Source organism: Leptosomus discolor, chromosome 5 (genome assembly GCF_034619465.1).
Source record: "Leptosomus discolor isolate bLepDis1 chromosome 5, bLepDis1.hap2, whole genome shotgun sequence".
NCBI lineage: Eukaryota > Metazoa > Chordata > Aves > Leptosomiformes > Leptosomidae > Leptosomus > Leptosomus discolor.
In genome coordinates this window covers 62284156-62307171 of record NC_141395.1, presented here as the reverse complement: position 1 = coordinate 62307171, position 23016 = coordinate 62284156, and the positions used below count along the sequence as shown (strand labels likewise).

The 23016-nt window shown below is 40.8% G+C and overlaps 1 protein-coding gene across 1 annotated transcript in view; it reads left to right on the top strand.

Annotated features, from left to right (window-relative positions):
• The first annotated feature begins 18515 nt into the window (after positions 1-18515).
• ANGPT1 (angiopoietin 1) overlaps positions 18516-23016 on the top strand; it is a 161914-nt gene continuing 157413 nt past the window's right edge. Inside the window, exon 1 of the mRNA XM_086465234.1 lies at positions 18516-18812. Within this exon, the coding sequence (XP_086321360.1) occupies positions 18516-18812 (297 nt within the window). The remainder of the gene's footprint in view (positions 18813-23016) is intronic.

Here is a 23016-nt window from a genome sequence, read left to right as displayed (position 1 = left end):
TTTACAATTGCTCTTTAGCAATATTGCATATAATTAAAATTGAGAACATATGGAACAGCGATAATCGGCAAAAAATATGCCATTTTTTGTACAGAAACTAATACTTTGTGGGACAGGCTGGATTACTTAATTTTTGATTGAAAAAATATGGCTAAAAGTATCTTCAGTAATGCCATTTCTTCAGTGGAAGAAACGCTAAGTGGACCTTTCATGGGTCGTAGGTCCTGATTCCCTACACTAATAAGAAACAGCTATTTTGGTACTGGGAATGCTTTGCATAATCAACATATTGGCATAGATTGATTCATAATCACACCCTTCAGTCACGCACTTCCTTACTAGTTCTGCTTGTGTTTGTGAAGTTTTTGATGGTGCACATTTACACTGGCATTAGCACCATTGTTTACTTGAGCATTTCAGTTAGTTTCAAAGCTACCAGGTCATAAATATCTACATGTAGTTCAGCCCATTTCTGCTTTTGCTCTCAGTGATTACTTTTGTGGCATGTTTCATGTGATATGAAATATAAAACTTTGCAATTAAAGGATTTTTGTATCTTTTACGGAAGCTGCAAGAATAAAGAAGTCACAGCAGAATCCTGTACAAATGTGCATGAATGCCGCTTTTCTAAAATTGTCAGGACATTAAGAATTACCTGTTGTCATTCAACCACTTTAAACCAGTCTGAAGGAACTGGTGCCTTTAGGCCACTTGTTATCAAACATCCTGCACCTTCTAGCTCTTTCCTTGTGATCTGTCTAGGTGTATGGCAATGCGGAGCTAGAGATCTTTCTTTCTGTAGGAAGGGGATGACTGCATGGTTGGTTTGTCACACATCACAGTAATACGGGCTCTGAGTTCTGAGCACACTGAAATGCTAATGCTGCTACATATAGTTTCATTTTACATATAGGTCAGCGTTATGTGTAAAGGGGAGAGTGACATTTCTCCAGGGACAGATAGTATTATTTATAACAGAGTTCTTGCACTTTTCGGTGATAGTATCAATTGTTTACAGCTGACTGAAACAAGAAGTTGAGTTGGTCTGATAAGGGATTGAGGCTTGGGCCCAAGCCCAGATCCTTTTACCAAGGCTGCAGAAGAGTCTGTTGTAAGATTGTGTAGCCAGTGAGTTACTGAAAAAGTAGCGTAAGTCTTTTTAGGTAAAAACCTGGTTCCATGGCAAAATTTTCATTAACATTAATGATTTCAAGATTCCCCCCCCCACTGTGAGGCTGATACATCATTTGCACAGATCATTTTTAAAATGAAAGCCTTTGATAGTCCCAGAAATGTGACATTGCCTGGACTGAGTGAAAGGCTTAATCTTATTTTCGTTTATGAAGACCATATTTGTTAAGACAACCTCTAATGGTTAAATTGCATTCTGGTATAATGATTATATTGACCTTTTAGACAATTATCTTCTTTGAACATTGTGGAGAGAACACTAGCTGAAATACTTTTGATACTGAAACATGCAGTATTGTGAAAATAATTGATCCCAAAGTGGGAAGCTTTCCCCTTATAGAATTTCATCATTAAAAGCTCCATCAATGGTATTTCTTAGTTAGCAATTACGTACAGATTGGCAAAAAAGTCAATGAGCTGGAAGCCAACATGCAGGTGCCTATGGCAACCTGAATATAAAACTATATCCCTTTTAACTTTTGTTTAGACAATGATAGAATCATTAGGTTGGAAAAGACCTCTAAGATCATCAAGTCCAGCCATCAGCCCACCACCACCATGCCCACTAAACCACGTCCTGAAGTGCCACATCAACATGGTTTTTGAACACCTCCATGGACGGTGACTCCACCACTTCCCTGGGCAGCCTCTTCCAGTGTTTGACAACACTTTTCATGAAGAAATTCTTCCTAATATTCAACGTAAACCTTCCCTGGTGCAACCTGAGGCCATTTCCTCTCGTCCTATCACTTGTTACTTGGGAGAAGAGACCAACCCCCACCTCACTACAACCTCCTTAAGGGGAGCAATAAGGTCTCCCCTCGGCCTCCTCCAGGCTAAACAACCCCAGTTCCCTCTGCCGCTCCTCATGACAGCAAATCAGACAAAAGATGCAGAAAAAGCAGCGGATTCACCCCTCGTGTACCCTTCAGGACACAAGAAGGGCACGTTTGCGCCCCTGACCTCCCAGCGGTACCCGCCGGCGCTCCGAGGCGGGCCCGCGGCGCCGGGCCGTCCCGCCGGGGTGGGTGGCAGAAGGGCGGCCCCGCGCCCGCTGCCCCGCGCCCGCGCTTCCCCCTCGCCCCCTCGCAGCGGGGCCCCGGCGGCAGCTGCAGTTCGGGAGAGGAGGTGCTCGCCCCGGCTGCGGAGCGCGGGGGTTCTGTGGAACATCTCAAAACGCGAGCACTAAACCTTTATGGGCTGCCTTGGTTCTAAAATGTGGGGGTTTTCCACACCACTGATGTAAATTTTCCACTTTTTTGCCGGTACTGTATCCGGGTGTGTGCTCACTCCTTCCAAAGACAGGAATAGATGGGGGTTTTCCCGCGTTTCTCGTACTTTCGCCGCGGGAAGGCGACTGCGGCGGCGGCGGCGGGGCGGGAGCGGTGCGCCCGGCGGGCCAGCAGAGGGCGCGAGGCGCCGCGGCCGTCGCAGGCCCGGCCCGGTGTTGGCTCGGCCGGGCCCAGCGCGGAGGCGGAGCGGCCCCGCCGGGCTGCGGTGAGCGGCCGGGCCGAGGGGCTGGCTCTAGCGGCGGCAGCGGGGGACAGACTGGCCCCGGAGGCAGGGCGGCAGCTGCTCAGGAGTAGAAAGTGCCTGTCCCCGGGCAGGGGCTGTTTTGTCACTGCCCGTCTGAAATAAACAAACAGAGCCCCCAGCCTTTTCGGATCAAAATACAACCAGGCAAAAAAATCATCTTCCTGCATTTAAATCACATCGGTTTCAAATATCTAGCAAAAAGATCCTGATAGCCTTAATGGCAGTACTGCTGAGATCAACTTTACTTCTGACACAAGTGTGAATATTCTAGAGGGGAATTAATTTCGAGTTATTTCCTCAGGAGTGAAATATAAAGGTCCCTCCACTGCATCAGTTAAACATTACATGAACATGAAAGATACTGTAGGAGTAACTCGTTCAATTTTGTGTTCAACTGCTTGAATGCAGTTTACCTACCTCTGTCTTTTTTGCAAGATAACTAGTGACTTTTTAAACTAGTAGCAGGATCTGTATAGTAGGTAAAAACAGTGATAAATGATCCTTGCCCTTTTCTTTTGTAACTACCACCAGAAAAATCATTCCAGTTAAATCAGACCAGTGTCTAAATGTAGAGCAGTAACATGACGCTGAAGTGCCGAACAACGGACAGCAGGGTTCTGTTGTTGGATTTCTCTTTTTATATAGATTTGGACAATGATTTTCCCATCATAATCACTTTAGCTCAAATATTTTGCATTTATTGCTTAGATAAGCATTAAGGTAGAGTCATATGCTACAGAGAGCACATATGCTTTGTTTCTAGACCCAGCTACGCACGAGCATCATATCCTCACTTTGGTTCCCTTCTTACCTATTTGAACAAGAAGGGTGGGAGTGATTTAACATTAATTAGAATTTCTTTACCATGAGATTCATCTGCACATAGGTGTGCTGATAGTACACATACTTCCAATTACACTCTTCACTTATAAACACTGCATCAGTGGGAGATTTAGACATGGATCTCACTTCAAGTTCCCAGTAGCTTCCCAACCTCCAGTTTCACCTCTCTAACACTTTTATTTTTTTTTTTTGCTTTTCTGAGGGGATATTTTTAAAGTGATACAACTCATTTGAGCTGCAGATTATGTATGTGAAAATATATTAGTTGATTATAACTGAACCATTTATAGAACTATAACCTGCTGATATTTCCTTTGTCTTATTTGTTTTTTTCTCCTTTCTTATGGGGTGCTCATCACAATGCCATCAGAGTGTTGTCTAGATTGGGGAATCATAATACTTATCGCCTGTCTTTGGCAAGTATAAGCAGCACTTCTACAGGGCTTTTGACAAAAAGGCAGATTTAAAAGCATAACCAAAAAAAGCACATGCATACATTTACCTTGCTTAAATACTTTGCAAAGAAATGTGCCTTCCATCTGGAATGATAAACTTGTGAAAGTACTTCACATCCAAAGTCTTTGACTGGACTAAAAACCAAGAAACCAACAAACATCTTTCTCTGAAAGGATATTGTTTATTCTTTTGAGCTCCCTTGCACTGGAAGACATTAAACAGCCATGAGATTTAGAAGATCAGTTGGATATCTTGGGGAAAGTTCATGCAACGCACTAGTCAAATGGACCAAGACCCTGAACTCGACATGAAATTTTGTCAGTGTGCAAACAAGGTCAGATTGCTTGTGGCAGCCTGTGTTGCCAAGGCATTCTACAGCATTTATTAAAGACTGAGCTTCAAACTTCCTGCTCGAGTACCTCGCATCACTATAGTTTGGCTGAAGAGTGACTAAGAGCAGATCATGAGCTGTCTGGATGCCGTATGGTTGTCTTTCTGCAAATTATGTGGATTACAGTCTGAATTGAGTCTTTTACATGTCAATAAATGAGAATGCACTGTGCAGCTGAACTCTTCCGATCAGTACTGATCTGTCTTCGTGCTGGGTTCACCTGTTCTTTCTTTTGTCTGGTCTCTGATGCAACAGTGATGCCGCTTGATGTCTTTTCATGGTATTGCCAGCTGAATGGACCAATCACGTAGTAACTGAAAACAGATTGTAAGAAGCATTAGAAGAGGAACTGTTTCTTTTTAAGAGTCTGTAAGTGAATGGACCTAGCAGTGGAGATGTTTCCTACCTCTTCTGGTGGGATGCATTCTCCTCAAAACCAACTTGCGTTCGGTTGGCTGCTTGTTCAGAAGTTAGGGACTTCTGCTACTTCTCAAGTGAGACATCAGTAATCTATGAATCCATGATCTTTGGTGTCTAATTCTAAAGAGAAGTCCAGGAGGATAAGATGGGGTAATTACATTATTTCCAATGACTGATGAAAATGATGGTGACTCTCCTCATTGGTATAGTCTTACTAACCAACCTGAGGTCTTACCAACCAGCCTCAGTCTTGTTACTGGCAGATTGCCTCTCTTTGCTAGGTGAATTGGTTTCCCTTTATCTGGATTCTCTAACTGTCTGTTGGGGATAAAAGTTATGATACTGGGTGTTAAAGAATGATGTAACCAGGGTTGATCTTGACCATGACAGTCAAACAATAGTGTACTTGGGGGAGGGTGGGGACAGGAGATGCCCTGTCTGAATGATTCACTGCCTATTTTGTTAATACCATGATGGCTGCTGTTTTTCACTCTCACGCACCAGCAAGAACTTAGGTAATTGAACAGTGAATGGGTCAAGGCATTGAGAAGTTGAATAAATGCGCTGATATTGTGAGTACTGGTGGACAGTACTGGTGGACAGAAGATGATGTTCCGTCCATGGTTTCCATTAAGGCTCTATGTTAGCAGTATGGATTGCCTAGCTTTCTGCAAGTGTGCCACACTTCAAAAAAAGCAAAGAAACCATGTTTCCCTACTCTTCTAGTGCTGCTACTCATCTTTGTTCCTATTCTGTTCTCATCCAATACACAACATTTTCAAATTCCCCCAAGAAATCCTTTAGTAGATTGACCATACAAAAAGTCTTGAGAGCAGGAACTTAACAAATTAAAGATTTAGTTTCCATCAGCACCTCCCAAACTCAGCACCCTGTCTCCATGACACAACCCAGGTGAGAACATGTTACTGAGCTTCTTCAGGTTTTAGATTCTACCGTGTCTTCTGAGGTCCTGCACTTTTGACAGTGACATGCTTTGTAGGACCCAATTCTGGTGCGGTGAAGGGTGAGTGATATGGTAAAAAGATAAATTGGGAAAGGCTGAGGAAAAGTGTAAACATTGAAAGTGTGGCGGAAGCAGAGAGAATGGGATAATGTTAAGTAACAGTTTAATGCAAAGTAGGAACTGTGCTGATGTTCTGTTTCCTCCACATTTTATTAATACAGTGATTGCCTTGCTTGAGATAATTTAATACCACTTCTGCTCAGTTACATTTGCTCATGTTCGCATTCAAGACTTCAGGAGGTTTCCTTTGCCTTTGAGAAAAAAAAACAAACCTCACCTGTCATAGGTAGTGTGAAAACAGCACAGCACAAAGCAGTTTTCAAAACATGAATTGTTGGTAGTGCCTACTACAGAAATTTTGATTCGCCTTGTTTTGGTCTAGTACTGGTGAAATCTTGGAACAGTGATACAGTTTTTTTCTCTCATGCACAGCACCTGCTGCCTCCTAATGCTCATACACAGAATCACGGAATCACAGCATGGTAGGGGTTGGCAGGGACCTCTGGAGATCATCTAGTCCAAACCCCCTGCTAAAGCAGGTTCACCTAGAGCAAGTCGCACAAGATCGTGTCAAGGAGAGTCTTGAATATCTCCGGAGCAGGAGAGCCTGTTCCAGTGCTCTGTCACCCTCAAAGTAAATTTTTTTCCACGTGTTTAGGTGGAACTTCCTGTGTTCCACTTTGTGCCTGTTGCCCCTTGTCCTGTTGGTGGGCACCACTGAAAAGAGTTTGGCCCCATCCTTTTCACAGCTGCCCTATATAAGCATTGATAAGGTCCCCTCTCAGTCTTCTCTTTTCCAAGCTAAAATGCCCCAGGTCTCTCAGACTTTCCTGTAAGGGGAGATGTTCCAGTCTCCTAATCATCTTTGTAGCCCTCCGCTGGACTCTCTCCAGTAGTTTCTTGTCTCTCTTGAACTGGGGAGCCCAGAACTGGACACAACACTCCAGATGTGGCCTCACCAGGGCAGAGTAGAGAGGGAGGACAACCTCCCTCGACCTGCTGGCCACACTCTTCTTAATGCACCCCAGGATGCCATTGGCCTTCTTGGCCACAAGGTCACATTGCTGGCCTATGGTTAACTTGCTGTCCACCAGCACCCCCAGGTCCTTCTCCGCAGAGCTGCACTCCAGCTGATCGTCCCCCAACCCATACTGGTGCATGGGGTTATTCCTCCCCAGGTGCAGGACCCTACACTTGCCCTTATTGAACCTCATTAGGTTCCTCTCTGCCCAACTCTCCAGCCCATCCAGGTCTCAGTGAATGGCAACACAGCCTGCTGGTGTATCAGCCACTCCTCCCAGTTTAGCATCATCAGCAAACTTGCTGAGGCCGCGCTCTGTCCCCTCATCCATGTCATTGATGAATATGTTGAACACAACTGGACCCAGTACTGACCCCTGGGGAACACCACTAGCTACAGGCCTCCAGGTGGAGTCTGCACCACTGATCACAATCCTCTGAGCTCTGCCATTCAGCCAGTTCTCAATCTACCTCATTGTCCACACATTTAATCCATCTAACTTCCTAAGCTTACCTATGAGAATGTGATGGGAGACAGCATCAAAAGCCTTGCTGAAGTTGGGGTAGACAACATCCACTGCTCTCCCCTCATCTACCCAGCCAGTCATGCCATCATAGAAGGCTATCAGATTGGTCAAGCATGATTTCCCTTTGGTGAATCCATGCTGACTACTCCTGATAACCTTCTGATGACATCCAGAATGAGCTGCACTATCACCTTTCCAGGGACGGAGGTGAGGCTGACTGGCCTGTAGTTTTCTGAGTCCTCCTTCTTGCCCTTTTTGAAGACTGAAGTGACACTGGCTTTTCTCCAGTCCTCAGGCACCTCTCCTGTTCTCCATGACCTTTCAAAGGTGATGGAGAGTGGCTTAGCAATAACATCTGCCAGCTCCCTCAGCATTTGTGGATGCGTCCCATCTGAGCCCGTGGATTTGTGGGCACATTGACAGGCTCCAATAAAACATAAATAGCACATGCAATTTATTTCAAAAAGCCAGAACTACAATATAAAGGCAACATGCTAATGATGTTACAACTTCTCCAGCATTGCTCAGTCCCTGTAGACCTTTCTTCCTGCTTCTACGGTACCAGACAAAGCCTGCCACCATCCCTGCTGCCTACAACAGAGAGTGCCTTTAGATGCACAGCCTTGCTTTGCACTCCCAACTACCCTCACATGTATTTTAGGAACTATGAGTTTATGCTTGCTTATTGCTTATGGTGGTATTTACAGTGATGGTTCCGTATTTGTCAAAACTTTTATTTAAAAATACCAAATGAGCAATAGAGAACTTGCAGAAGCAGACTGACTAAGGGTAGAAAACGCAGAGCCACATTAGATGTCACTGCATTCTGCCCTTCATCCCTTAAGGGTCATCTACCAAAACCTCACCACTGTGTTTGGTCTTGTCATGTTACTGCTGGTTTTTTTACGGTTCCCAGTTCTGACATGAATACATAGTTCAGAGGATTTGTGTCACTGCAAAATCCCCCAGTATTTCCAGCCACATAGTGCGGTTCCACCCACTTATATAGTGTCATATATAGGTAGTGAAGGGAACCAGAGTTCATGGCACTTCAAACATAGATGTGTGTGCAGCTAGGGGACACAAAAAAGCTGAGTACAGGATATTCCTTTTATACATTTTAGAATCTAAGGAACAAGATTGTAACATGCAACAAAACTCCCCTGAGCTTGGCTTGCTTGGGTCTGGATTACATCTTCAAGCTGAACCTGGAATTATGATAGTTAAAGCTGCACTCATTTTCCCACTTGTTTTAATATAATGTTTTTCTATAGAAAAAATATTATTGTCCAGATGATACTTTTTATAAATTACAATAACAGTGTTTTATAAATTACTGCAAATCACTTACTGAATACATGACATTGTATAAACATGTGAATTTTATACCTTTTATACCAGAGATGTAGAGTGCTTTACTAACAGTAATGCTTGGATATAGACCTATCTAGTCTTCTGCTTTCTGTGGTTTTTCTCTGTCTCCTGCTCTCCTGTTGCAGCACTTACAGCTCAAATGAACTCAGTGCCACGAACCTGTCTATTTCTCTGGGACCTACCTGGACATGCATGGCTGATGACTGTTCAGTAGGCATCTGCTGAGCACAGTATACAAAGAGGAGAGGGACTTTTGTCCTTTTAGAAGGAAGAATGTGCATTTTCACAAGTCATGTCCCTCCCAGTTTTCATCATTATACCAAGTTTACACTCACTTGATCCAAAGGATGGGGTTTCGTTATTGCAAAGGAAACATGCAGAGAAAGTTGCAGTTAGAAAATACTTTATCTCCACATTCTGAGTTAGAAGATTACATCAAGGATGCTAGAAACAGAGTAGTGTTTTTGACATTTTTTTTTGTCCTAAGAATTATACAACATCTCAATGGCAGAGCAGGGGATAAAACCCTAAACTACCAAAAGTGATCCCTTCCCAGGTCATGAGCCCAACACTTTCCCTAAGAGCCAAGGTTAATATTTATCTCTGCCCCATGGCAGTAATTTCAGAGGTGTTGATCTTGGGGATTAATTGCTGCTTTAAACAGGCAGTTAACAGTTTAAACAACATTTTTATTGGCATACAGTAGTTAAATGCCTACTAGTGTGCTGATGGGTTTATGATGATCAGAGTGAATTAAGAGTCCATCTTTGAGTTACACACTATTAGAGGCACTGGGTCATTTGAGTACCCTGGATTAGTGTATGTGAGATGTATGGTAACTGGTGTACACAGAGAAGAGAATGTTCATTTTTAAATATTGTACTTCAAACTGTTTTCTGTTCTATTTACATTTGGAAGTGAAGCTCTCAGACTACTGGTGATCCAGTGACCTGGTGCCTGAGTGCACATGCTCCCGAGGACACAGTCCGGGCTCTGGTGCTCATATTTCAGCACTGGCTTTCCACAGGATACAGTACCATGCTTGGAAGAAGTATTGCCAAGGTGTCACAGGTCCTACTCCGCACTGTGTTCACAGAAGTATCTGAAGAATCGGCTGTAAAACTTGGTACACTTATAAATGTGTTGTTTGGATTCAATACAGTTGATACAGTATTTGTATGACCACTGACATTAGAGGAAACCAAAGATATTTGCAATCCCATTAATTATTTCCTTTCTTACTGCTTTGTGACTAGGCGTTTTAGATCCTCAGTCTGATTAGAAGCCTGATACCTATATTCTGGCTGCCTGCTATAGGTGCCAGTCTTAGTGTTGCTGTGCCTGCTTTCTGCAGAAAACCACAACCTGGCAGTGTCCACAACTCCACTGAAGTGAGTTTTACATGCCTCATTGGACATCTGTGCCAGAGAGGGTTGTACAAATGTGCTAGAGGGAATTTCTGAAGGGAAGGCACTATGCCTTCACTGTGACTGCAGTGCAATTGGGACACATCTGAGCTATGGAGCTAGTTATAGCTATGTAGCACAATGCCTGAGCCTCAGTACTGGACATACCCTAGTCCGCAGGACATGGATTCCTATCTCTGTTTTCCAGCTCTGTTGGAAAACACTGTCCCTGACTACTATTAATGACTTGGTGGTAGCAGGCCAATTAATCAGAGCCAACTTGTGGTAAATGTTTCTCCCATATAAAATTATGACAACTTGCTGTCTATGTATAGGATGAGGGTATCCTGTACTTCAGCTGAGAAGTGTGACACGTGGATGTATCAAGCCTATTTAGTGCGGCACAGCTGGCGTGCCTCGCTGCTGCAATTCCATGAGACGCTGCTCCCAAACCATAGCTAGCCTCTTGCCTCACTGCTATTTATTTGTGCTGTCTGACTTTTTGTTACCTAATTAAAAGTGACACATACAGTTGGGAAGAAGCTTACTGGCCTCTTAAAATAATTTTGAACTGTTGATTGAGGTTTCTAATTAGTTAACCATAAATTTTAGTATTATGGGGACGCTGATGGAATGGAGCACAGAAAGCCAAGCCTCTGCCTCATACCCATATATGGAATGTGAAACCAGAAGCTGTTTGCAAAAATAAATAATAGGTGTGGAGAGAAAAAAGCACTATAAAAATATAAGAGATTTTATTTATAAACCACCTTCTTAAATAAGAAATTGTTGCAATTCTTAATTCCAGACTGTCTCTCTGTGCCTATCCCTTGCAATGGATACACTGCTGTTTACTTACCTCTAATACCTCAGATCCCTAGTGGCTGATTCCTGCCTTTTTCTCTGCTATTCTGTCACCCAGAACCTAATTCTTAGCTGCTGGGAATGAATTAATAAATAGACTGAGTGTAAGGTAACTGCTGTGGACCTAGAGACTGCAAGGTTTTAGGCAGACTGAAGTCCAATATGCTAGTCTTGCTATCGAAGTATTCAATTAGTATTTGACTTAATTGCTGAAAATATATGTAGTTGTATGGCTATATGATCTATTTAGTACTGCTGGGGAAAGCACTTGAAATTCTGACTCGCTCTTTCAGAGAAAACAAGTAAGATTTTAAGTATATTTTTGGCAAAAGCTGGGCTTGATCAGACCTATAGTCATGGTGGACTTCTATTTCCTGCAGTTTGAATTGAAATGCAATTTTATGTTGGTTTTTCCCTAGGTTCTGGAAGAATGTGCCAGGTTTTTTTGTTTTGTTCCATTTGGTGCATTTTGTTAAAGTGTTTCCATTCAGCTGGGGCTTCTGTAGCTTCCAAGCTGGGTTGCCCCTGCTATAAATCTTGGTATCAGTCATGTGTTCTTCTCTCCTTCCTTTCTTACTATTTATCCTCTCCAGAACAAGTACCTGGAAGGTGATCCTGAATGCTGGAAGACTGGGCAGCTTGCATTGTGTAATATCGTTACTGTTGGCTGCTCTTGCTCTTGCTAGAGTTGAACTCTGGCCAAAAAGTTAAGCTAAGTTGGATGAACACTGAGAATATTCATGGAGTTGAGTGTGCCCATTCATGAAAAATATAGCAAGGGTGAGAATTCAGAAAGCTGTAATACTGAGATTGCTCACTCTTGGGACTCTAGTTTTTTCTTCCTTTGGAATGAAATACATTTCAGAAACATCATTGCCTTGGCCACATTCTCCTTTTAACCAGACACCTAAAGCAATTAAGCTGTGGTATTGAAGGTGAACTCAAACAATAATAGCAATAAAAGCTCTTAATCCCATGTTTTCCCAGCGTAAAGCTACATCAAAAGCTAAGTATTTCACCCACATAAATAACTATTAGCTTATACAGTTGAAGGATGAGTTTCATCCTTCTTTTGATGAAAGCAGAAGATGTGTTATGATTCTTCTAGAAAAGAGATAACACCAGATTTTTTATAGAAACTTGTAAGATGGAGATTTAGTGCATTCTCTGCAGCTTTTTCCTCTTTGTCCATTGATGTATAGATTATACATCTTCCAGGCCATTTTTTCCAACTGCTTGGATTTGCAGATATTTTTCAAAAGGTATGTAGAAGCTGATTAGAGCACCATAGAAATGCAAGAGGAAAAGTTGATGTTCTTAGCTTCTACCAGCATTATATCCAATAAAGTTTGTTTCCTGTGGATTATTTTAGCTAAGTCTATTCTATGAAAAAATTAAGTTTGTTAGCAAAATCAGTTTTAATTAGAAAAAAGTATCTACCTTTAAGGAAGTAGGACAGTGCTACCTCAAAATGCTATATTCTTGCTATGTATACTTTAGGCAGATACTTGAGTTCTTGAAGGACATAAATACTGAGAACCAACCTGGATTTATGTCCTTTTCTTTGTGGGGAAAATGGACAATATTTTACTTTCTAATTTTTAATAAAGTCAGAGAGCAGCCATGATTGACTTTCCCAGATGGTTTAGGATGTCATTCAGGTTGATGAGGAATCTGGTTGATGTGTCTCAACTAGCAGAAGAAATCAGAATACTCATTCATGCCTTTCTATGAATATATATGCTCAAAAAATAAGAGTCTGACTCCTGCCTCTCTATATCAGGCAGTAGAAGGATTTAAACCTGGGACTCACCTCTAAATGCTCTGACCATCCTTGTCAGTGCATCACTTCCCTCTTCATTGCACCTGAGTTCAAAAGATCTGAGCTACAGAGAGGCCTATGACTTTCTGATGAGGACAGAAAGATAGAACTCACAGGAGCATGGTGTTCAGGAACGATGGGTAGATCTCATATTTCTTCTACGGATAACATAAGAGATTTTGTCGCCAATATTTTGGATTCTGTGTATCTAACCATTATTTATCTGGTGCTTCTCATGAACAAGGAGTTTAAGCACCTGATTCAGGATTTTGGTTTCCATTAGGTAGGAAAGCTGTAGCCTTGCAGGACTTAACTCTTAAGACTCCAAAGGAAAGATCTTAAATTGTTAACCCATGGAGTCGGAAGAAACCTCAGGTTTTTGTTGCTGGATATCCAACTTTCATCAGTATTTAGAATAATCTTTTTTATTTACATTTGACTGAGGGACTGCATTTTTTCCTTTCCCAGGCAAATCATGCTATCATGGTTCCTGCCTTCATGACCTCAAGAATAGATGCACATATTGCACAGTACTTGGGGCTACATGTTAAATTAATTCAGAAACTGAAGGTAACGCAACAATAGGTTGTTGTTTCTCCCCTGTACTTTTTCCTGGTAAGCAATAAGATCTGGGGATAGTTCATAGAATAAGTAAACTATTCAACCAAACAGCATTGCTGATAAATCATTTCTACAAAATTGCACTTTCAATGTCATTTGCAATAGAAGGCACGTTCACATGATAGGGCTAAAAGGCTTATGGCCATATGAAATATTGTTCTTTTAAAACCAGGCAGTTGTTTGTTTTTTTTCTAGGATTTACAGTGGAAGATCACCTTTGTTGGTCCTCACATCAGTCATTTTAGGTTGTCATCTATTTTTATTATTTTCAAACAGAAATGTCATGCCCATCGTGTTCAGTTACTGTGCATCACTCCTATTTGATAGGATTGGAAGTTGGTCTTTGAAAATGCATCAAATACCCTGATAGTGTGAAAGTTAAGGACAAAACTTACCCTAGACAGATAAGAGGATGCTGGGGGCATTCCCTGCTTCTGCAGGCAATGACAGCAAATTTAACTGAAATAATCTGCATGCTTTTTCTCTACATGTGTGAGTGCAAATGTTGTTATGAATATAAGAACAACTTGATTTTCCCACGTTCCCAACAGCATGAGAATAAGTTTTCAGAAAACACCTAGCTACCTCAGCTGCTGACATGTTTGGAAAGAGTCTGATAAAGCTTTTTCCCAGAGAAGCCTCATAGCCTCTGTGTCAGACAAAATTCAAACAGGTCGTATGGCATAACCTGTAGCTCAGATGTTTCTGTGGTAAACCACCATGTTCTAAGATCTGTTGCTTTTTGTTACTCTATTAATGTTCCCAGCTGTTTACTTGTTCCCAGGTGTGAAATCAAATGCTGGGAAAGCTGGGCTAGGCTGCAGCGTGACTCAGCACCCATTGCTGTATTCCTTTGAAGGAAGGATCTGGCAAGCAGCACTACGTGGGATCATACTTTAAAAATGCACATGTAAATATACAGACTTCATTCCTGAGGAGTAATTTATCTGAGATGACTACTTGCTTGTTCCCAGGAGAGCAAGGAAAGAAAGCACACAGGTAGTAGGAGAAAGTGTTATTGCATGGTAAGTCAGTCTTCCCCTTTATCTGCTCTCAATACTGCCAGGATTCCAGAGGGTCAGGCAAATATCCTGCATCCTATTCTGGTCTCAGCACCATGGTAAATTTGGACCATTTCCACTGAAGTCACTGGAGAAGTGTTAGCACATAACCAGTCAGAGTTATGGGACTTCAGATCCCATTTTATTGATTTGAATTTATATATTTAGAATTAGGTTATTTGGAATGTGCTACGTTAAAAATAAACTTTTTGTTTTGTACTGTATAGCATTGGTTTTCCTAGAGATAAGAGCAGCCTTCTTATACCTATACTTAGGAGCCATTCTGCAGTGACTTCCCTTATACACTGAGGAAGTTGGAGTAACTCAAGTTACAGTGTGTGACATGATGCAACCTTATTGCAACTTATCTGCAGCAGTAACACATATTGCAGCAGAAATGTAAAGAAATTGAAATAGATTTTGGTTTCCTGGAATTTCTACTTGAACTCTGAGCATGCATATGATTCTGTGACAAAAGCCATTAAATTATATTAATGCTAGATATGTGGGAACTCATATCATGTGAATGTAACCTTTATCTGGACATTGAATTCCCATTTATTTTGCCTTGTAGGATTGATTACACAGTGAGCTACAGTATTTTGCATAGCTGCTAAATAAACAGTGTGTATGAGACTTTGCATGGTCTGGAAAGGAAGCCTGTGGATCCATCCCTTCCCTGTTACACAGAAGGAAGAGTTCAGGGAATATGAAACTAGTCATTGTGTTTGAGGAAGTGGTCTTAGGAAAATAAAGAGTCTTTTAAGCACATCCGTGCCCCTACTCAGTTTCTAGCTGAGCCATCGATTTTACGTGCAATCCTGAACAAATCATTTAGATGATATCTGTAGTATATAATGTAAGATCCGGCAGAAGTATCCACAGTGACTTTGACTGTACTTTGAGAACTAGTTTTTTCCTTACCTCACTGAAGTTTTCAGGTCTTAAAAAGCTGGGATGGGTCACATAAATCATGTAGCACTGGGATGATAAAATGTACATTTATCAAATGGGGTAGAAGACACCAATCCATTGAAACTTGGGGCAAGATGTTTTGGTTGGTTGGTTGGTTGGTTGGTTGCTTAGTTTTTGGAAAGAAAAAAGCAAATACCTTAATAGGAATAGGGCATTTTAGAAAATAAAAACTCTTCTTATTTCTGAAGCTGTTTTCCTTAGATAAAATGGAATTCCTTAGAAAATTGCACTGTGGAATTTAGTGGCTGTAAATCTGGAAACAAGCTTTTTTCTGTATTTGTTGTTGTACTCCTGCCTGTGTACACCTGGGACCATGAGTGTGCCAGGGAGGAGAAACTGGCCTGGCTGGTTCAATGTCCCATCAAAATGACTTTACCATGTGTTTGGGGAAACAGCAAGCTGGTCTTGGCGGTCTCTGTGTTACAGGATTGGGATTGTCAGTGCAGCCCCAAAGCTTGCTGAGTTTCTGTGTAGCAAACAGAGCTGCTGCCATTTCAGCAGTCACTGTGAGTCCTTGAGAAGATTTAAGTGCATCACAGCACAATTCATGATTCCCTTTCTGTGCCTTCCCTTGGGCTGGAAAGGCTGCAAACTAGGAGTGACAGAATGGCTCCTGGGCTTCCCTCAGGCTCCTGCCATCCCTTCCTTGCCTCTGTGTGAGACCCCCATGTGTTTGGACACACAAAATGTCTCAGATGCACTACTGCTATGACACAGATGTGGGCAACATGTGAGTGAGGGGACTTGATTCTCTCTAGTAAGGAAACATTTAGTGCAGTGCGCTGGTAGGAGATGCTCTGGCTGCTGTGTAGCTCTGTCACATCTCCCCAGCGTGGCACCTGACCATTATGTTCTGCCCATGATCCATCAGTTTAGGACCTGGGGTCAGGGGTCTTGCTTTGAGAGACAGGTGCTGTGGCAGGGAACTAAGCTTGAAACAAATAAGCAAATGCCAAAGATGCCTGATAACTCTGTGCGCTTCTTAAAGGTCCTTACGGCTGTTACCCCTCAGGAAGAGGGGGACAGAAGGGGAAGGAGAAGTTACCTCAAGTCATTAGGAAGGGGCCATGCAATAGCAACAAAGTGAGCTTGCTCTTCTGTGAAGTCTTTCTAATCTGAAAAACATCAATTGTAAGTTCATAATCTCACTTTTCTATGTTGGCAAATGTCTGATGCTTAAATACTCTGCAGAAAGTGAATGCGGCATTTGTGTAAACAACAGTACTTAAAAATATGAACTAAAATTCTAGGAAGCCTTTGTACACCCACCTTTGCTATCCCCCTTCTAGCTGCCCTGAGGCCCTTTCATAAAACTGTCTTTTTACTTTTAAAAAAGCATGTATTGTTACCCTGTTTGTGCTCTGGTATTTTTGCCTCATAGGGAATAGCTGGTTTTATGCTGACCCTTCAGTGTCTGATTCTACAGTTTTCTTTCTGACTGAAGCTCTCTGATCTTATATGAGCAAATATCTTGCAATTACATTTCACAATAATTGCAAAGGCAGTGTAATAAACCGCAGCAGAACTAGTTCTGGTGATGGTAGAGAGTTATGAGAAATGTTATATGCAAGCAAGAAAACAAGCTATAAGAAGTTGGTTTTCAGAGGCAGAAAAAGAAGAAATAGAGTCCAAAGTGATGCACTCTTGCTATTTAGAAGACTACTTACTTTCATGGGAAAAACTATGCAAAGTGGTCTGCAAAGGTGTTGGCTGATATTCATGTAACAACAGTTACTAGAGCAGGAACTCAGTTCCAAATTCCTCTGAATTTCAGGAATATTCAAATCCTGTTTCTAATCTGTGCATTTTTGATTTGTCTCTAGCAGATACAAAAGGCGCTATTTAAGTGTAAGATAGTTTCTTAAATAGTAATCATCACAGTCTTTTTCTGAGGAAGTTGCCCCTGAGAAATTTTCTACATATAATGAGGGGTGCCTGTATAACCCATACAGGCTTGCACATTGGAAGAAGTGGTTTTTGCATGTGGTAAAAGTGGCAGTAGTACAGAAGACAATCTGGAATAGTTCAGCGACTATCCCTCACTGTTTTATAATTAGTTACCTTAGTTTAGACACCAAACATAGAAAATTATCCTTCTGAACTGCCATTTTCCATTACTGTTTGGCAGCCTTAATTTTATTATATGCTCTAAAAAACTCTGCAAACTCTGATAAAGAACCACAATTGTCTTAGAAAAGGAGCTAAAGCACGTGAGGGTTAAACATAACTTTTTCCCATAAGTGTCATTCGCCTGACTTAGAATTCTTTAATAGATACTGAGCAGCGCAGAACTGAAAGTATTTTTAATTTCTCTGCTTTGTATATTTACAGAGGGATTACAACAAACTTCTACACTTTATCTACATTTTAATAGGTCAGTGTGAACATATGAAGTGTATTAAGGTGGACTGCCTTACTTATTAAACTTCTGTGAATTCATCAAAAGCCCTTAGCGGTTGTATGCAATAGGGGCTGGAAAGCCATGCATGATTGAGGTCATGCATCCAGCCAGTTTGTAAGATGATCCCTCTGTACCGAGCCATCAGCCATCCTCAGCATAGGGGCGCGCTCATACACGCATTCCTGTCAAGTCATCTTGTGAAAGGCTGCTTGCTTCCAGCTTGGCTTGAAAGTGCAACCTTAATAAAACTCACTGAAGTCTGAGAGAAAATAGCAGTTCTGCAGCAGATAGTGTAGGGGAAAGAGACTGGGATATGCATATGCAGCTGACTAAAGCAGGCTACATGCTGGACTCTAACAGAGAGGAAACAATAAATCTTAACTACTATGCAATAAATATTCCCATTTTTAACTAAGGAAGCTATCCTCATAGTGAAATTAAAAAAATAAGTTTATCCAAGCTTGATTACTAAAGTGCGCTTCTCCAGTCCCTTTTCCAAAGACTTTAAGGGAAAATAAGAACAAATTTAAAGAAAGAGAAAGAAAAAGTTTTTCTTAAAGTAGGAAAGGAAAGTAATAGTAACATGTCAGTTTTCCTTTCCTTTGCTTTCCTGGCAGCGATGCTCGCTCATATAGGCTGTAGTAACCAGCGTCGGGGTCCAGAAGCCAGTGGGAGAAGATTCAACCGGATTCAGCATGGGCAGTGCACCTATACTTTCATTCTGCCAGAACAGGACGGGAACTGTCGTGAAAGCACGACAGACCAGTACAGCACAAATGCTCTTCAGAGAGATGCTCCTCACGTGGAACAGGATTTCTCTTCCCAGAAACTGCAACATCTGGAACATGTGATGGAAAATTACACTCAGTGGCTGCAAAAAGTAAGTGTTTCTTTTTTTCATTCCTCACTAAATGGATTTTTTTGGTGATCCTTATGCTGTTCAAAGTTCTCATTAGCTTCTATGAGAACTGAGGTAATAAGGTTTGATCTAGTTTGTGGCTGTGTAGGGAAGAAATGTTTCAGCCAGAGCGCACCCTTCTTAGAGACATTGGGAGCAGAATTTTCTTCACGTTACTGAAAGATGCAGCTTCTTAAAGATTTATCTCAAGAGACTGGAAGTTTGTGAGTCAGAGAACATAAAAATCCTCCAGAGACTCTAATGACAGAAGTTACTAAGTATTCCTATAAACTCTACTTACAGTTCACAGCTTCAGATCAGATGCCATGCAGGATACCTGCTACTCTGACAGCAAAAGGGAGCATTTAAAAAAATCAGCATTTAAAGGTACTGGGTTGAGAATGTCATTGGTCCTCCATAAACAGATCCTGTAATACTATTCTACCCAGCTAATTACTGGAAAGAAAGAAGAAAGTGTAAAGGCATTCACACTCCTAAAACACCACAGTAGAGCTTTTTAACTATGTAGATTACACTGGACTTGAAACAGCCTGTTTTAATTTGTGCGTGTATATGTGCATTCTTTCATAGGAAGGGGAAAAATGGGTTTGAAGGTGTTGCAGTAACTTAGCAGAAGTAATTATTTTTAAGAATTTGTGCAATAGCTCCAAACTTCTAATGAACTTTTCAGTATTTTATGTACGAGCTGAAGTTTGGGCCTGAAAAGACTAAAATATGTGAATAATTTCACTCATATGAGCAGCCCCATTCACCTTAACAAGATTACTCACTTGTGTAAAATTGCATACCTTGCAGGATCTTGTCTATGCCTTGGCAATGAAATCGCCTTGGGATAGCTGACCAGTAAAAACAAATAGCAAACTGTCTTTGTGTATAGTTATTTATAATATTCCCGTTCTCACACTGGCATTTTGACCTGGCAAAACTTAGAAAATTGAGCAATAGACTGATGCATCGAGTCATGTAAGATGGCACAAGAAAACTGCTGTATGTACCCATTTGAGAGATACATGATTTGACTCTAACACAAGCTCATACTAAGAATGAACATCAATAAAAATCTAGTGAATACTAGGTGGGCTAAAACTTCGTATTAGCAGTTACTGTTACCTATCTCATTTACAAGTTTTATTTCATCCAGACAGCATACAAGACAGAAATATGTTAAAAAAGCATACACAGCCGTCCCTACTCCCCTAACCCTACTAAAATCTTTAGAGAAGTTTTGCTGATCTCTTGGTAAATTAATTGTGCTCTTTGCATATCTGGCTCTAGCAAGAGAGAAAAAACTCTGTCCACTAAACATGTGACTATAAAACAAAATATAACCAAGCATTTATTTTTTTAGACTACTTTCTAGTATCTTGGTCTGCTTTGGGTAATATACGGCTGGAAATGAGGGGATGTCTTTTGTAGGGGAAAGCATTTCTTAAGAAATTATTTTACTGTACCTTGGGAGGCTGAGGCAAGCTCTAAAAAGAGGAAAGCTGTTATCTGTATTTCTGCACACATGATTTTACTTGAGCAAATTGCCTGCTGAATCATGCTTATATGACTACTTATTCTGTGTTTGTCCACTAGAGACTGAACTAAGATCACTATTTCACTGTGACTGAACGTAAAGAAATATGAGTCTCTGGAGTGTGAATGTCTTAAGTTAGGGTTAGTCCTTTCACACTTTGGAGGGAAGTGATTAAACAGGTAGGAAGCCCATGAAAAGGGATTATACTTGAGGACTGTTTTCTTCTGCAGTGATTGTAAAACTGGCTATGGGCAGAACCATCCCCCTCCTGTTCTCCTTCCCAGCCCCCAACCCTTCTGCTCCCAGGGGTTTACAGAAAACTGGGATTGTGCACGTATCCCCATGTGTCAGTTTTCCCCAGAATGAAAGGACCCATTTCTCTGTGTGATGGAGTATGGCTCGCTCTGAACAAATGAGGCTGATACAGCTCCATTATAGCATCTTTGAATGCTGAATTTGCTTTGTTGTTGTTGCCAATACAAAGCATCTCAGCCATAACTCATTTCCTTTCAAAACAAGCAAAATGCTTAAGTGTAATGAATATATTATGTAGATGTCTTGCATCTCATTTTTATACTCTGCATTCATTTTTCCCCTTAGATTTTTAATATCTGATATAACTGCTGCTACGCTAAACAGCATTTTACAATGCACCTGCTGTGACAAAGTAAAGAATAATTAACCGTATGTCTATGACTGGAAGTGAATAGTTATAATAAGAAGTAAAGTTTAAGAAATTGAGAGATATTCTGACTTACATAAAGGAAATACATTTATTGTTTCAGGTGATATATATCACTTTCATTAAAATTGCACATAGGTGATATTTGGCAGGGTGAATTATTTTCTGAGCACAAATGCCAGCTTGCAATATTGAATTAATTAAGAAAGTTTGTAAGAATCGTGGTTTGCTTAACTCTGTAGTATTTTAATCTAAAAATGTTTTTCTTTCATATCTAAACTAGCTGATTTCTAGAAGCAAAACAGGTACTTTTTTTTAAAAGACAAATTTTTAATGCTTAAAATCAAAAGTGCTTCTTTGATGACCTACAAGCTTGATTGTAGATAAAAATCTGCTTGCTTTGGGAGCCAATTACAGGCAGTTAAGTCCCAGCCTTGTCCATTCACTTTTGCATATCTATAGTCAGCATAACTGGGATTGGTTGGCACACCAGGGACACGGCAAAACGCTCTGTGCAGAAACTACTCGGAAGAAGATGACTTGGTAAACATTTTTAGAGATTTTCCTAGAACTGTTTATTTTAATACCGGATAACTTTCCCCATTGTTTAAGCTTGGGTTTCATTTCTGCAATATGTTTATACTAATAATTCAAAACAAACAGTTCATCACATTTTCTTTCTTGCAGTAAATGACTGGCACACGTGATACTGTTTGGTATTTAATTGCAGTGTCTAAGTATTGCCAAAGAGGAGTTACATGAAATGTTATCATCATGTCTTGCTTGGGAACGTTCTGTTAGTGAGCTTGCTAAACTTGCTGTATCGATGCACTCAGTATACATTCAGGATAGCTATATAGATGAGTGTTTCATATACTTGTCCCTCAGTCCAAATAGTAGTAATAATTGCTATTACAGTAATAACTGAGTTTTACATGATCCACTCTTTCTTTTTTTCTCATCATTAGCTAAGCAGAATACCATAAAAGTTTAAAATGAATGCTTAATAATAGTATACTATAAGAAGCTAACAGAGACATACAAGTTTGAGTTGAAAGTGAGCCAATCATTCTGGTCAGCCAGTATGCAAAATTAGATTATATTTTTTCCCTTTTTCTGCAAATATTGATGGCACTACACTTAAACCAAACAAAGAAGCTTCAACTCACTTCCCTTTCCCTTCAACGTGCCTGTGCTGTCACCAGATATAACAGAAGAAATGTAAAATTTTTAAGTGGATTCAGTCATTAAAGAAAGAAATTATGGGTGATTTTTCTGGGGTATCTGTAGCCATTTGATAGTCTACTTTAAAGTTTATTCTTACCATGGTTTTGATAAATTATTTGGCTATGGCATTCTCTGTGCTGTCTGTTGATTTCCTTGTTTTGCAGAAGTAACATCCTAAGTGCTCACTTGGGATTTAAACATGTAAGGAATCTAGGTTTTGAGGGGGACCAGTCACTTTATAGAAGAAACTGGCTTTTGGAATGACTGATGTCTGTCACTGTGTGCTGTGACTCCATTGAAAGTCTGCCTGTTTCTGCTGTCTTTACCAGCAGGGTCTAGCACTGCAATGAAATAGTAGTAGTATACTTACATGTGTGGAGTGGCTGGATTTTGCCTTGGATTTTATATGGTTTGCTCAAGATGGGAAAATTCCTTACATGTCACTCTTGCTATGAAGCTGTGTGAAAGTGTGACAGAGCCTGCCCTGAAAAGGACAGATCTAAAGAGCTGTCATAATATCCTATGAGGCAAATTTATATTAATATAAGGATGGAGGTGGCCATAGTGTGTATAAAATTTTGTCGTGTTAAGAAACCAATTTTCACTGGTTGAACTATTACAAGAAAGAGTAAGAATTCCATTTTCTTTATGGTTATGTCTCACTAGGCATTTTGTAATGTATCATGTGACCTCAAAGTCCACATAGTGTTTGGATAACTGCCACCAGGAGATCC